General features: G+C 37.3%; 1 protein-coding gene across 1 annotated transcript in view; it reads left to right on the plus strand.

The window, feature by feature from the left end:
* LOC131254900 (endoglucanase 6-like) overlaps positions 1 to 15759 on the plus strand; it is a 93967-nt gene extending 78208 nt beyond the window's left edge. Inside the window, exons 2-3 of the mRNA XM_058255602.1 lie at positions 14940 to 15082; positions 15355 to 15759. Of these exons, the coding sequence (XP_058111585.1) occupies positions 15020 to 15082; positions 15355 to 15759 (468 nt within the window). The 5' untranslated portion in view covers positions 14940 to 15019. The remainder of the gene's footprint in view (positions 1 to 14939; positions 15083 to 15354) is intronic.
* The last annotated feature ends 1331 nt before the right edge of the window (positions 15760 to 17090 follow it).

A 17090-nucleotide genomic window follows, 5' to 3' on the forward strand; every position in this document is an offset into this window, starting at 1 on the left:
TAACAAATGTTTATAATTTTGAGACACAAATTTTTGTACAAATTTTTGTTGTGTATACAAGCTGATGAGAAAATACTGTATGATATGCATATTTGAGAGGTTATTGAAATACACAGATCAATGTCATATTCTTCTCTTCGATAAACCTGATGGTGAATCGAATGACTCCTCGATGATGTCGATCTAAGGTCGATATCATTGAGGATCCTTCAAAATTAGAAGCGTCGAGCATGAAAATCTATCATCGAACACTTCTTCGATGACATTGACGCAGGCATCTCGATATCATCAAAACTAACTCGATAATATCAAAAAATCCCACCTGAGAAAAGGCAGATGAGCGAGAATTTTGTTTCTTCTTCCCAAGAATCCTCCACTGCCATTGACAAGCAAGGAGCGGTTTGCACCTTAGATCCGGAGTCTCCTAGGCATTTTCGTCAATTTCACTTAAGTTATTCATCCTCCGATTGAGGTATTCTAAGGTTGCTGATCTTTTTCAGTTTTCCCTCCTTTCTTCCTCTGCGTTTCTATTGAGCATTTGGTATCTCTTTCATTCTTCCTCATACATTTGAGATTGCCGACACCCTCATGTCTAAAGATAAAGGAAAAGCTCCAATCATTAGAGAATCCTCGCGGCCTACTCGGAAGAAGGCTCTGGCTCCACGCGAAAGAGCCAGAGCTCCTGAATTACCAACTCGCCACCGTTGAACCACTGTTAGACAGTCGACTCGCGGTGAGGCTCTAGCTACTACACATGCTTCTCCTCCAGCCGCTGAAATCCCTCCTCCACATGCCAATATTTTGAAAAAATATTTGGGGAGGAGTCTTGTGCACGAGAGCCAAGTAGACAGGGAATGCATTTGACCTTTTGATCTGGAATCCCTCCTATCTGTAGTTGATTGGTCACCCATTTTGGATTTTGGCGGACCATGTCACAATGAAAGGACCTATCATTTCCTCACCTACTGTCATTCTCCTATCCTTGAGCCTCCATCGATCACACTCATTGTTGGGGAACTCAGTGTCGAAATCACAGCAAAGTCTGTCACAGAATTACCTGGTTTAACTCTTTCCCCAATTAGTATGTCTGATCTTGATATGGAGGATCCCACTGTGCGATCCCGAGTCACCAATTTTCTATGCCATGGAAGAGATGTTCCCTGGTATCAAGGTAATGCACTCAAAGCTAAATATATGGAAACAAAATATCGGGTTCTGCATGGGATCTTCTCAACTAATGTGTATCCAAGGGGAACTAATCGAGCCAATCTTACCAGCTCCATGGTGCTCATTATGTATAGCATTACTTCAGGTATCAAATTGTGTCTGCCCACGTTAATAGTCCACCAATTAGCCGGTGTGATTCACACTTCTAGGTCAACTCATCTACCTTTCCCACATATCATCCATGTGTTACGCAATGAAATAGGACTGCTTGTGACGGATGATCCTGAGCATCCACTGCAACATTTCAACAAGGTCAACATCCGAAAGATGGACCTCAAGTTCCATCCCCTTATAGAAGGATAGATCGAAGAGGAGATGTAAGGAGAAACAGACATAGGGGAAGGAGCAGCACCTACTGAAGGAGAACCTCAGGAGCCACGAGCTATTCCGACCACGCCTGATTCTACACAAACTCAATAACACAAGCTAATCAGGATTGGGTCGAGGCAACCTTGTGAGGAGTGGCGCGGATTGAGGACAGGCTTGATAAACAGGATGAACGACTCTCAGGCTTAGAGAGGATGGTGGTTGGATTACAGCATACAGCACATTAGATCGTTGATCTATTGAAGTGTCGTCGGGATGACACAGCTCCATCTCACTCGGCCCCAGCACCATAGTGTTAATTTTTATCATCACATACACTGATTACTCATTCATACTTAGGACATGAGTATCTTTTTGAATGTCCTACGTACTTATGACTGTATGTGATGGTCAACTAACTTGGACATATTAACATTTGTTTTGGTTGTCTAGCCCATGGTTGGGAAGAATATTTTGGATTGATCGTCTAACTTTGCCTTTGGATGAGGAGAATATTTTTTTTGATGTGCCCATGGATGGGCTAGATTTTTAGATGTGTTAAAAGTTCATACTGCCAAGCTTGGGCAGTTCTTTTGAACGCTCTTATGGATGAATGATAATTTTTCTTTGAGCTTAGTATTGAGTGTTTATGGGATAAATGATACATATAACATGATGATAGGCTAACTACTATTTATTGCATGCCCGTGAAAGTGTTTAATTGCGAATGTTCATTGATGATTTCAATACCTTAAATTCAAATGCAAATGTGCTCTTCAAAATGTTGACTCTTCTGCTATCTATTTATGCATTTTTTTAAAGATATAATTACATGGTTTAAACTAATATCTGTCAGCTTTTTGCATTTTGGAGATATAATTACTTTGATCTCCCATGTTCTTCAAGTTCAAACTTCAATCAAATTTGATATTGGTACATACTAACCTTTGCCAATGACTGACAAAAAGGGGGAGAACAAATCCCACCATGAGAAAGTGCCCTGGCTTGTCAATTAGTGTGTAAGTTGAGTCATGAGTTAGGTAGCCTCATATGAACATTGATCAAGCTATCGCGCCTCAACCGGATGTGTGTTCCAAGCTCATCATAGGTAAATTAGCCTCACATCCCAAGTCCCAAAACACCCAGGTAAATAAATCCTTAAAAGTCTTAGAATATAATAGGATGAAATAGTCTAAAAACTTAAAGTTTTTAACAGAAAAATTTTCTAAGTTTTTTAGCTTAGTTCGATAACATCGAGCTTTCTTCGATAACATCAAACACTCAATGTCGATGATATCGAAATCACTTTGATAATATCGAATTGAGACATTGTATGTCTAGCAACCACAATGTATTTTGGACAGGATTTTTGATAAATCGAATATGCCTTCGATGACATCGAACTTCAGTAATCGATGATATCGAAGGTTAGTCGATAATATCGAAGGACTGAGAGCATTATCCAACAAACCTTCTTGGAAAACATTCTGATATTTCTTGAGGAATCAAAAGACAAATCAATGTCATCAAAATTCAAATCTCAATCACATCAATATGGTATTGATGACATCGAATTGGGACAAGTTATGTCCAGTGAGCTTCAGAGGAAAAACATCTAAAATGTTCGAGGAATCAAAACCCAACTCAATGTCATCGAAATTCAAATCACGATGATATTGATACCACCTCGATAAGATAAATCTAGACAAAACTAGTCCAGCAAACTTGAAAAGAAAAATCATATGTAAATGATCGAGGAATCAACATAATCTCGATATTATTGCAATTCAAAAATTAATGATATCGATATGGGATCGATGTCATCGAATTGGGTCAAAAAGTGTCCAGCAAGCTTTTTCAAAATATGCTATGAAAAGATCGATGTATTGAACCTGTTGTCGATGTTATCAGAATTCAAATTTTGATAACATCGAAGCAAGTTCGATGACATCAATCCTCAGTAAAAAAGGTTTCGGGTACGTGCTTTAGATGAGTTCATATCATCGAACCCTGATTCGATGGCATCGAAGGTATACATTTGATGACATCAGATGAGAATTGATAAGATCGAACGCAGTCAGACTCTGACATCTTTGTTACCATTGGGACTTTTTGTCTATATAAAGAAAGCTTGCTCTTGGTTTTTAAGTGAGAAAAATAGAGAGAGCTTTGAGAATGTAATTGCATATCACCTACCCTAAGCTCATTTTCTCATGGAAGTTCATCCTTCGATCCACCCTCATCATTGATATTCAATAGAGTGGATTGAGGAATGAACTTCCCCATTCAAGGATCATCCAGCTACTATCTTAATGGCAAATCATTAAGCTGGGATACCTTGAATGCTTGATAGCTTAGAATCATTCCTTCTCTAAAATAGAAAAATATTTATTAGAGTAGGATTCCAACATAACCTTGACCCAACCCATCGCCTTTATTGGAACATCATCAAGTGTTGCGGATCAAGGGAGCTGAAGCATCTTCATCATCAAAGAGAAGATCTTCATCAACGTGCATAATGGGGCTCATCTACTTATCTGTAAGTTATTAGAGTCCAGAGACCCTATTGATCATTCCTTGTGTAGGATTGGGTTACAGGTACATCTCATCCCTTACAAGTCCTCATAGGAGCCCTCCAACAGGAGATTACATTTGGGTGTTGTGTGTTGACCCTTGCTCTTGTGTAGGGCATAAACTTGTGCCCTGTGTAGGCATATCTACGTTCCTTATGTAGGTCCTAGAGTCAACCTTGTGTAGGTTGTGAAGGTTAAAGGTGAATCTGATTAAAAACCTCCATTAGTGAAATCCGGTACACTCATGGGATGAGCGCCCGCCAGGAGTGGAGTTGGCACATAGCTGAACCACTATAAATGACTGTGTTTGGGATTGATTCTTACTTGATCTTTCATTATGTTAATGTTTTACATGCAAGCTTGATAATATGAATACTTTGAATTGAATCACATCTCACACATGTTCACACTTCTCATCCATCTTAGTCTATTTGTTGAATCATGCTTAATATTGAGTAGTCTTGTGATTGAATCCTCTACTTGGCTTGAAAGCCATTAGAGTTAAATTGGGGATATCTTGATAGTTGCATATTAGATCAAGATTAAGTTAATAGAATTTAAAATAAGGCATAAATTTTATAAAGTCCTATTCACCCCCCTCTAGGACACCTTGAGCTATTTCCACTTCAACTAAAGCGGTCCTCACTATAATTTCAGAGCGGTCAACCAATTATAACATTGTCTTAGTAGGTTTCAACTCACCAAGGCCTAATTACTCATATACCGAGTATGGTATCAGATTAACACTTTTTCCAAGATCTAGAAGTGCTTTATCAATATGAAAGTCTCCTATTATACATGAAATTGTAGGGCTTTCAAGATCCTTATATTTTAGGGGAGTATCTTAATTAGTGATGGCATTTACCTGTTCCGTCAAGAAGGCTTTCTTATGAATGCTTATCTTATGCTTTATTGCACATAGATCCTTTAAGAATTTGGAATAAGATGGGAACTGCTTAATTACATCCAACACGGAGATGTTGATCTTGACTTGCTAGAAAACCTTTAAAATATCCTAATTTTCATTTGACCATTTTCATAAGGCAAGACGTTGGGGAAACAGGGTCACAGGCTTAGGCTCATGCTCTAGCTCTTTGTCATGTTGAACATAGCTAGATTCACCATCATCCTTTAAATCTCCGAATTTCTTAGGTTTCTCAACCTTCTTAGGAATCTTTTTATTAGTTCTTTGTCACTCTTCAGGGTGGTGATGGATTTAACATATTCTACATGTTGGGTTAAAGAATTAGGATCACTTATCTCGAATTGTCCCTTAGGGTTAGGCTGTGGTTGGGCCGAAAGAGGTCCATTTCTCCCTAACACTTAGCTGTGTCTTAATTCTTGCAACTGAAGTTTTAAGTCCATTGATGGCCTACATTTGCCCTTGTAAGAATGCATTCAATGTATCCTCAAGGGTTCTCCTCAGTGGGGGTCCAGTAGATGGCCCTCGGGGATTATTGGGTGCATTCATAGTTGGTCCATTTCTCTAAGTGAAATTTGGATGATTCCACCAATCGAGAGTGTATGTGTTAGAATTTGGAGCACTGAAGAGGAGATGATACACGTTCATAGCATTCACTTGAGCATGCAATTCCTCCTATAAAGAAGAGATTGTAGGACAATTCTTAGTTAGGTGAACATCTCTCTCATAAATACTACATACGGTTTTAACGGCCTCAATGGCTTAGATTGCTTCCTTCTTAAGTTCCAAGGCCTTAATCTTCCTTGTGAGATCTGCCAACCTTATATTAACATTGTGCTTCTCTTTGAACACATGTTGTCACACCCCAAATTCAGAACTCGAGCCTTACTACTTCACAAGTTCTGAACTCGGGTCGTAACAACTTCCTCGAATTGGTGAACGGTTAGCGAACCTCCTGAATACCAAACCCGACTCATGGAGGAGGATTTTATTTTTGAATGGTTAAATCTGATTAGGCAGTTATACATCATATACATGGTATCAACACATACATCCAAGAGATACCATTCCCTTTAAGGATGGTCACCCAATATAACCATATATGTCATCCCATATGATATATAAAGAAGTATAATAATCTCAACAATAATGAAGGAAACAACAACAAAGCTCCAACAACTCCTTCATGTACCCTGCTACAGAACGCATCCTGAAAAAGGTGTAAATTATTGGTATGAGCGAACTACAACTCCATGAGTCTATGGCGTGTGAAGAATAAAACATGGCTTATCAGGGTGCTCCCGTAAAGATATTCAAAATAACTATAGACATATTATCAACCAATCATGTTATCATAGGTGAGTATGTTATCAATCAAGAATGTTGTTATAGCTAGACATACCATCATGGATGCACGAGTTGCATGGATAAGAAGGTTACCATAAATGAATACATCATCATAATCTAGTAAGTTCTCATGAGCATGTCACCAATCAAGCATGTTGTCACATGTGGATAGGTTATCATGAATATATCATCGTAAATGAACATATTATTATAGGTAGTCGGTTCACATATGAACATAATTCCCCAAACAGATGTACTACCATAGTTTATGAGATGAACATGTTATCAATGTTAAGCATCTTACTCAAATGAGTAACCATAATGATCCACCCCTTTTCAAACCTTCTCAAAAATATAAACCACTTGGCCATCCCAGGGCCCCAACACAAACCATCTCGCCCAACCATCCATCACGTGGTTTTCATACAAAACATCCATCCATGTAATACATCACAATAAAGGCCCATATAATAGTATTCACTGACCCATACTCTAGATTTCATCTAGGCATACCGACCAACATGAGGGTCCAAATACTGCAATACAAATATCCAACCATATAATGCATCACAAACTGATAATGTTATAACCATATCCCATATAAGGACTAACAAGAGGGCCCCAAATAACGATATAGACCAATGTGAGGGCTCATTCTAGTTCTCATCCAATCATATGGAGCAACACGAGGGCTCAAATAAAAAAAAAATATATCTTCATAATCCCCTAACTCTTCTAGATCTCATCTAGGTATGTAGACTAACACGAGGGTCTCAATTTCATGATGTGCTCATGCATGCGTATCATGCATGCTCATGAATTAACTATGTATATCAAACTATCAAGCTAATGCTAATATAAATAAAGGCATGATAGATCAGAATACCAAGCTATGGCACATTGATACTTAATAGTAAACCCTCAGGTCATATATCCCATTGACCATGGAAATATCCACATGGACCTTTAATCTCATTTTGATATAGGCTGGATCACGGCCCCAATACTCATAAGCAATGGGCCTTAACTTGGACTCAACTAAGATTCAATCATCAATTTATAATATGGTCTTTGTAAGACCCACGTTGTGTATAAGTTACACATTTCAGCCCATATTCATCACGTATTGGTTACATAACACATGCCATAATCATTGTGTGTAAGCTACACATCACACACCATTATTCTTCACCACATATCATATGCCATCATACACCTATCATACATAACATGCCATCATACATCCACCATACATATCACGCCATCATGGGGTTTACTTATGATAGTGTCTATTGGCCAAGTAGACTAGTAAACTAACATTAATCAAAACATCATTCCCTTGACCATGGAAGTGGGCTGACTAGGCCTCTCATCCATCAGTTATTTATAACAAGTTTGCATTCCAAGTTCCATGGGCAAGTGAGCTTTCACAAGCCCAAGGAACTAGGCCCAACTTAAGAATAGCTAACATAATGTCAAGGTTCAATTTTCAAGTATCCATATGCATCATAATTTCTTAACCCCCAATCACATCTAATTCATCAACATTAATTATATCATTACAAGCTTGTGTGTTTTTCAACATGCATGTGCATGGAATGCATGTCATGCTGGAATTCACATCCCTCATCATTATCATAGTAATCATCTAACACCATCATCACACATGCCTTAGGTATCAGGTGTATGTTCATCATCATGCATATGGTTATCCTTATGTGTATCGTCCTCATCTATGTTATTTTCATCCATGCATCAAGTAAAACATGATTATCACATACATGTCATCATCTTGACCATCAATGTGTGTATTATTGTCACTTAGAGATCAATATTTTCTCCCATGTAACCATCATCAAGTAAAGCATGGTGATCAACTAACATATTTTTTCATATATATAATATCATCATCATTAGCATGAGGATAATTTCTACTTCATGATTAACAAAAGCAATGTTATGACAACCATAAACAACTAGTCTTCCATCATCAATGTATATGCCATCAATTCACCATCCATTAAATCATCAGCATAATCGATATTAACCCTACCATAATCACTATTAATTAGATCATATTCATTATTTCAATCAATAACTCACCATCATCATTATGTTACCGCACATGTATCATCATCTCAACCATCAAATGTGTGTCTCACCTAGGTGTAACCTCCACGTGACTTTGGACTATGTGCAAGGCACGCGGTCCTGTGGGTCAAGTGTAGGTCTCAATTGGTGGACTACCAAGCTAAGATTCAAAGGATGGACCTTTAATCACAAGGCATTCAACGGTGTGGATCCAATTCCACAAGTAAGTGGGTCCCACTAGATTAAGGTAACATGTACCATTCAAGTTATGTTCCATACAATACAACAAGTATGGTTTAATGGCTTTCCAATAGTTGAATTTCTTATGGTGTAACTCACTAAATATTACAATTAGTTTGGCAATGAATAAAGGTCCCACACCACGGAAGGCATACATAGACAATCTGCATCTAAAGTGGATCCCACAACACAACTGGGTCTCACATATTCTCTCATTAACTAGAAAATAAATCATGATCTCAAACATAAGAGCCACATGCCAACATTGTACAAATTCCACATTATTTTGGGCTCACAAGCCTCGTGCATAAGTAAAACAAGAAAGCTCAACTATTACGACTTATACAATCCAAGTGGACCCCACTTAGTGTGGCCCAACTGAATAGTGGTAGTGTACAAGGCACACTGCCCACTAGGCAATGAGCTTGCCTAACGAGCTTGAGGTTACCATGGTGGGCTTCTCACTCCCCAATGATCTCTTAGTGTTGGTCCCACTTGGGCCTTAGGGTTGCCTCATTTAGATGAGACCAAGGCCACCCATGTCTTATGACAACAATTGTGCTACAAGATATGTCCACTATACATTTCACAAGTTAGGTAGCACTAATTTACAAAATATGCTAGGTGGGCCTCATTAGATGAAGGTATAACCCACTCAAAAAGGCCCACTCAAGATTTTGGGCCCACCATAACCTAGGATTTTACTTCTAAGGTCTAGATGGACCATCATATATATTGGGTAGGTGGTGAGCACCTTGGATGTAGACCCATACAAATTTCAAGTTAAACAAATTGGCCCCACAATTTCAAGTCAACAGACTTTTTAATGCAGAAATGGTTCCTAGCCATTTATGGGTCAAGTTTGTGATCATGAGGGGCCCGCATTTGGCGATCGGCTTTTACCTTGTCGTATCCCTACATATGGACTTCAAAACCTATAAGGTGGGCCTCATTGGTTGAGTGTGTACAATTTACAGTGATGCCCCAAACATGGGTACTTGGAGAAATTGTGCAGGAAATACAGTGTAGAAATAGTTTTTACCCGATTTTGAGTACGTCCCACCATCACATGGAGCCACCTTTTGGCATGAGGTCAGGTATCCATGGTAATACTAATATGGCCTTCAAACCCATAAGGTGGGTCCCACTAGATGCGCATACATAATTTTTTGGCACAAGGCCAAACATGAGAATTTCAAATTTGTGTAGAATTTTCTGCACAACCGTGCTTGGCCCCATTTTGAGATATGCTCCCAATCATATGGGGTCCTCTTTGGCCTAATTAAATTGCTATTTCTCCAGCCATTTGTATCGGCTAGAAAGTGATGGTGGTAGCCCAATCCTATCTTGTATGTAGGGTCCACCATCGAGGGCCAAAGTTGGTCCAAAACCTAGAAAATCAGATATGCAGTTTCAAGAATGGATCTATCCCAGCTTTGGGCCTACTTCTCAAACACTTGGAGGCCATTCCTGATGAAATGGTGGGACATCCCAATAATCTGACATGTGAAATAAACATCCCCCATAGTGGGATCCTTTGTGAAATTGCGGTAATAGGCCGCAATGCGTCTAATACGGAAGTATGATGAAGCTATAGAATGTAGGCTGTCTTATAGGGGGAGGGTGGTGATTAGGATTGATTAAAAATTATACATATTAAAAACACTAATTGCCTAACTTAGGCTAATTTTCAAATAAACTAAGGCAATATAATAAGGCTTCTAAGCCATTAGAGGGTCCAATCACATAGGTTACACTAGATATGCAAGTTAAGCAACTAGCCTATATAAGATAGTGTATATGAGTTTGTGGGATGTGCTACCTATCAATCACTAAGCATTTATCTAATCATGTTAGCATAATGTAAACATTCAAAACCAAAAGCAAAATTAAACAATTAGGCAAATGACAATCCCAAACACGATCACACTACGTCAAAATTATGGATTTGTGATGCATTTTTGTGACGGACGAATCGCTTGGTTTAACGACGGATTTAATCCATCGCTAATGGAAAAGGTCCGTCGCCAATCCTGTCTTTCTCGAAAATCCGGTCCAAACGTCAGAATTTTTCGATGGACCAAAATCCGTTGCTGAAATCGGATTTACGACGGATTTTGGTCTGTCATAAAATGGCGACGGAATAAATCCGTCATAAATTTTAATTGTGCGACAGAATGACCAGCCACAATTTCCCGCCCAAAATAGCAATGCTCAACATTTTTTAGTTGCTTTTTGCAACGGATCATGGTCCGTCGTAAAAGGAATTTTGCCTTGAACATTTATTTTTTTTCATTTTTTTTTAGAATATGGTGGAAAATTATGTTTTTTCCTAGTTTAAGAATTGTTTTTCAATACAAATTTAGTAGTTTAATTGTACATATTTGTATCTAATATTAATTTTTAACAATTGATTGAATGTGAAAAAAAAATAAATTGTTTTTATATCAAATGAGTGGAAATTATTATTTTTTATTTAAATGATTTGTAATATGACATGAAAAAAAATATTGAGAAGTTAAAAAAATTTAACAATGTTTGAGAAAAAATGAGATTTTGAAAAAATAAAAATCGTGATTTAATAAAAATCTATTTTGTGGGAAAAAAAATTGAATAAAGTTGATAAGTTTGAAAAAAAGAATTTGATTTCTAGAAAAAAAATAATAACCTGAAAAAGAAAATTAAAAAGATTTAAAAAATGTGAAAATTTTGACGATGTTGAAAAATGAAAATATTTTGAAAAAGAAAATGAGAATTTGTATTTTGAAAAATAAAATATAATTGAGAAGTTCGAAAAAAATGCTTTTTAAAAAAAATGAAGAAATTAGAAGGAATTGAAATTTTTAAAATTAAACAATATTAAAGAATCGATATTTTAACAAAAAACAAACATTTTGAAATAAAAAAATAAAGAAGTTAGAAAAAATTTGTGATTCTAAAAAATAATTGAAAATGTTTAAATTTTGAAATTAAAAGAAAAAGTTATTTATAAAAACATTGAGATTTTGAAAAAAAAAAATATTATTTTAAAAAAGAAATTGAAAAGTTGAAAACAAAATGATGCTTTTGAAGAAGAAAATTCGGCATTTTGGAATTTTTGAGAAAAAAATTAAAATTTGAGAAAAATTTTGAGATTTTGAAAATAAAAATTCAGAATTTGGTTTTTTTTTTTCTGAAATATTTTATAATAAAAATGATATTTTGTTAAAAGTTTTCATGGAAAAATTAAGCGTAAAAAATATACATTTTGAAAAAAAAATGTTATTTTTAAATGGAAATTGAAATTATCTGTGAAAAGGAAAATGTAGCCTGATTAGGATGAGTAACTAGTCAAATTGAGGGTATTGATCAGTAAAATAGAGTGAATGGACCAAATATATAAAATGGGCCAAATATTGTGGTCAAAATTGTGACCCGGCTTATTAACCTCCCGAGAACCTAAGAATTAATGTTAATAAGTTTTGTGGGCCCCATCATGATGTGTGTCGAACATCAACACTATGGATTTGATGTGTCCCCTTTAGGTTATGAGATATCTCAAAAATCATCCGTATACGAAACTCAGGTGGGCCATACCATCTAAAACTATGTGAAGACATCCTAAAAAATATAAAAGCACTTGGTGGGGCCCACATGATTTTTGGATGCGGCTGAAACTTGGTCTGACCCCTCATCTAAGTGGGACACACATAATGAGTGGGTTTGATATGTGAATCATATTTAGGCAATTCCAATATATGATTATGAATGTTTTAAGGAAACCCCTCTCACTCCATTTAGGTGAGTTACTAATTACCCTTAGGATACTGGTAAACTCTGTAGGGTCCACCATTATTTATTTATTTTATCCAATCCGTTCATCCATGTTAACAGATAATTTCAGGTCTAAAGAACAAAAAGGAAGTATATCCAAAGTTCAAGTGGACCACACCACAGGAAATAGTGATATTAAACCTCTACCATTGAAAAATTCTTGGAGGCCATAAAAGTTTTGGATCAAGCTGATGTTTGTGTTTTCTCTTCATTCATATCTTTTTGATATTATGAATAGGTTAGATGGTAAATAAACATTACTGTGGGCCCAAGAAAAGTACCAACGGTTGAAATCATTATTCCACACTCTTTCGTGTGGCATGGTCCACTTGAGTTTTGGATTTACTGAAAATTTGGGATCAACCTACACTGTTCATCCATTTTTCGAGATTATTTTAGAGAATTATCCAAAAAATGAATCATATCTAGAGATTAAATGGACCACACCACAAATAAGGGGAACGGATTGGCTACTCCCCCTGACACCGGCCAATGGCTGGTGGTCGGTGCTCTGTGGGCCCTAACATGATGTATGTGTTTCATCCATGCCATCCATCTATTTTTAAAGATCATCTTATGAGATGAGACCAAAATTGAGGTATATCCCAATCTGAAATGGACCACATTACAAGAAACAATGTTGAATGAGCGTCGACCATTAAAAACATTTTGGGGGCCATAAAAGTTTTGGATTGAGATGATTTTTGTTTTTACCCTTCATCTAGGCTTGTATGACCTAATAAACAGATTGGATGTCAAATAAACCGTGCAATAGGCCTTAGGAGGATTCTAATGATGGATATCCAATCACTAATGTTTTCATGTGGTGTGGTCTACCTGAGATTTATATACCTCTCATTTTTGGAATAAATCACTAAAATGATATTTAAAAATGGATGAATGTAATGAATGAAATACATACATCATGGTGGGGCCCACAGGGCACCGACCACCAGCTACGAGGATGGTGTCAAGGGGAGTAGTGAGACTAACTACGGAAGTGATATCAACAAGTTCCATGGCCCCACCATGATGTATGTTTTGTATCCACACCTTCCATTCATTTGGAGAGATCATTTTAGGGCAATATCCAAAGAACGAGCTAAATCTAAAGCTCCAGTGGACCCTAGCACAGAAAACAGTAGGACAGTGAGGCCCACCATTAAAAACTTCTAAAGGCCACAAAAGTTTTAGATCAAGCTAATATTTGTATTTTCCCTTATTTCATGTCTTTTTTAACTTTTGGAAAGGTTGGATTTCAAATAAACATTATGATGGGCCTTAGGATAGTTTTAACGGTAGGAATCACTCTCCCCACTATTTTATTTGGTGGGTCCACTACGGATTTTTATTTTGCCTCATTTTTTGGTTCAAACCCTAAAATGATATCTAAAAAATGGATGGATGGTGCGGATATAACACATACATCATAGTGGGCCCACAGAACTTGGTGACGTCTATATCTAAGCCGTGTCCAGAGACGCTCTCGCGCCTTCTCCTCTCTCTATCTCTCTCGCACCCTCTCCTCTCTCCGTCTCTCTCGCCCTAATCCGACCCTCTCGCACCCTCTCCTCTCTCTCTCTCTCTCTTGCGCCCTCTCTCTCTCTCTCTCTCTCTCTCTCTCTCTCTCTCTCTCTCTCCACTACTGTTGCCGAATGCCCTACCCATGCACGCCCTCTCTCTCTCTCTCTCTGAAGCTCGGTTGAAGGCTAGCTCATTCACGACCGTGAGGTATCTCTCTCTCTCTCTCTCTCTCTCTCTCTCTCTCTCTCTCTCTCTCTCTCTCTCTCTCTCTCTCTCAATCTCAATACCAATTTAGGGATTTAGCAATTTGTGGATTTCTGATTCGATGTGGACCCTCATTTAGGGATTTGGGGATTTTAGGGCTTATAGATTTGAATGTGGACCCCGAATTGGGGATTTTCTAATATTACAAATTAGGGATTTGGGGATCTTAGAATTTTAGGGATCTTGAGGATTTTAGGGATTTAGGGATCTTGAGGATTTTAATACTTCAAACAGAAAAATATATTAACTAGGAGGATTGGAGAGATCCAGAAAGCAATATAGTTGCAAGTTTGCCATCACAAAAGAATTACAGGAATGCCATTACAAATCATTCCTCAACAAGTATAACTTTGTCTGTTAATATGCACAGGTGATTGATCTTTCTCAAATTATCTGGGTTTGTAATTGCAGTTGGGCCATGACAGAGTTCGGTTGGGATGTTAAATACGCTTGGGCCCAAGTTCTCGTCTCCAAGGTAAACTACACATTTGGCATTTTTTTTTCATACTATGAAATGTGTGTAATTTGCAGTCCAATTCTCTATTGAAATTTGAAATTGAGATGAGTTGTTATTGCTTCTGGCTATCCAAAAATGGTTGATTGTTTTTTCTTTTCACTTCCTCGCAATGCAGTTTCTAATGCAAGGGAAGGGGGCTCAGTACTCATCAGTCTTCCAAAGATATGAGCAAAAGGCAAAGTTCTTCATGTGTTCATGCCTCAGAAAAGGCAGCTAGAATTTACAGAGAACACCTGGAGGACTACTCTATTGCCAGAGGTGGAACAACTTGCAATTCATATTGTGATATAGTTTTTATTTTGCATCTTTATAAGCTAATATGGATGCAAGAAATTTTTAATTCTCTTTCAAAATCATAACATCTTTACAGACATTTTGTTGTGGTTGGGCTTCTTTTTTTTCTCCTGTTCATGTCCACCGCCATTTCTAAATAACATAAAAGTGGATTAAATATCAAAAATTTCTGGTGTGTAAGTTTTCATCTCGAATGTCTCATTTAAAATGATATGTTCAATTGAATGCTATCTCAGGTAGACTACATACTCAGAGACAACCCGAGAACTACAAGCTACATGGTGGGATATGGAAGCAATTTCCCACAACAAGTTCATCATCGCGGTTCTTCCTTTGTTTCCGTCAAGGTTGATCCTTCATTCATGTGTTGCAGAGAAGGTTACAACACCTGGTATTCGAGGAAGGCCAGCGATCCAAATCTTCTTGTGGGTGCAATTGTCGGTGGACCTGATGCCTATGACAACTTTGCTGATGAGAGGGAAAATTATGAACAGACAGAACCTGCAACTTATAACAATGCACCACTTCTTGGTGTATTGGCTCGTCTTAATGGCGAAAATAGCGGACTTAACCAACTCCTTCCAGTTATATTTTGTAAAAGAAGTATTGTAGATGATATGTTTGCTCCAAATGCTTCATGAGTGTTGTTTGTAGTAATTCTTGTCACTAGTCATGCCTGTCCTTAATTGCATATCCGTTTTGTTTTTAAAAGTTCTTAAGACATTGGAAATATTGTCAACGAAGTTACTGGGAAAGGGTACCTGTTGAAGGTTGTACTTCATCTTTCAGCTCTTTCTGAAATGAGAATTTTTATCTTCTTCGATTATTAATGTTGATGCTGGTTCTTGTTCAATGTCTCAAAATTTGTGCAAAGAGGAATGCTCTTATGCGGCATACTGTGTAAAACTTCTAAGCAGTACTCTCTGCTCATAGTGGACGTGGCTAACACATGCTAACATAAGTCGCTTCATATTCACTTCTTCAGTTACATTTGCAAATACAGTCATCCTAGCTTGAGACTATCAACCAAACTCATCTTAGCCTGTGATTACTTTTTATTTTCAATGGTTGGCATGCTATTATTTTTTCTTTAACTTGTAGGAAAACTCTCAAATGATTAAAATTGTATGTCCTTGAGCGACTTATGTTAGCATGACCAGATACTTTCTAAATGTTACAGTTTTCTGCTATTAGCATACAACTTGGTCTGTAATTGGTTGGAGTGAGTTTTTCAGTTTTACTATGTTTTCACGCAACAAGTTGTATTCAACACTGGGGTTCCCGGCGTAGATTTTCTTGCTATTCCAATCAACAATGTTATTGTGGACATTACTGAAACCATACATATCTGCATTCAGTTTATACATTGTTTGATTTTTTTTCTCTGGGATGTTAGCATGTAGCTTGGCAAAGTCCACATACACCTCTTATGTTCACCTCTATCTGTGGTCCGATGTGTATGTGCATGACATCTGACCTGTGCATCAGGTGTGCCCCACTGTGAGCTGACTGTCCTCTTCTTTGGGACAGATCACCTAACTGCATTATGCCTGGCTTGGATGTCCAACACAAGTGCTAGGTTGGCACATGCAATCATGTGTAATGCCAAGCTTTGATTACAATAATTGTCGGATGTTGATTCATTATTGTGGTTTCTGATGTGAAGTTTGCGATGTTTCAGCAAAGCAGGAACATCAGAGAAGGCAATGGTTATAGGATTGGGAGGGCTCAATCTTTTTGGAGTTATTGTTCTCAATAGCATGTTAAATTATGTTTTCCTATTCACCCTAAATTTTACTTTCCACTTTCTCTGTTGGTTGATCTTCTATTCACACTTCTCATATCTATTTGAAGGAATGTTGCAGTTTTGCCAGGGGGATTTATTTCATTTGTTTCTGACATATTTCCTCTACTTTAGGTATGGTCCGATGTTTTGTTCCATATATATATATATATATATATATATATATAT

The sequence above is a fragment of the Magnolia sinica genome, chromosome 9 (assembly GCF_029962835.1).
Source record: "Magnolia sinica isolate HGM2019 chromosome 9, MsV1, whole genome shotgun sequence".
Lineage (NCBI taxonomy): Eukaryota > Viridiplantae > Streptophyta > Magnoliopsida > Magnoliales > Magnoliaceae > Magnolia > Magnolia sinica.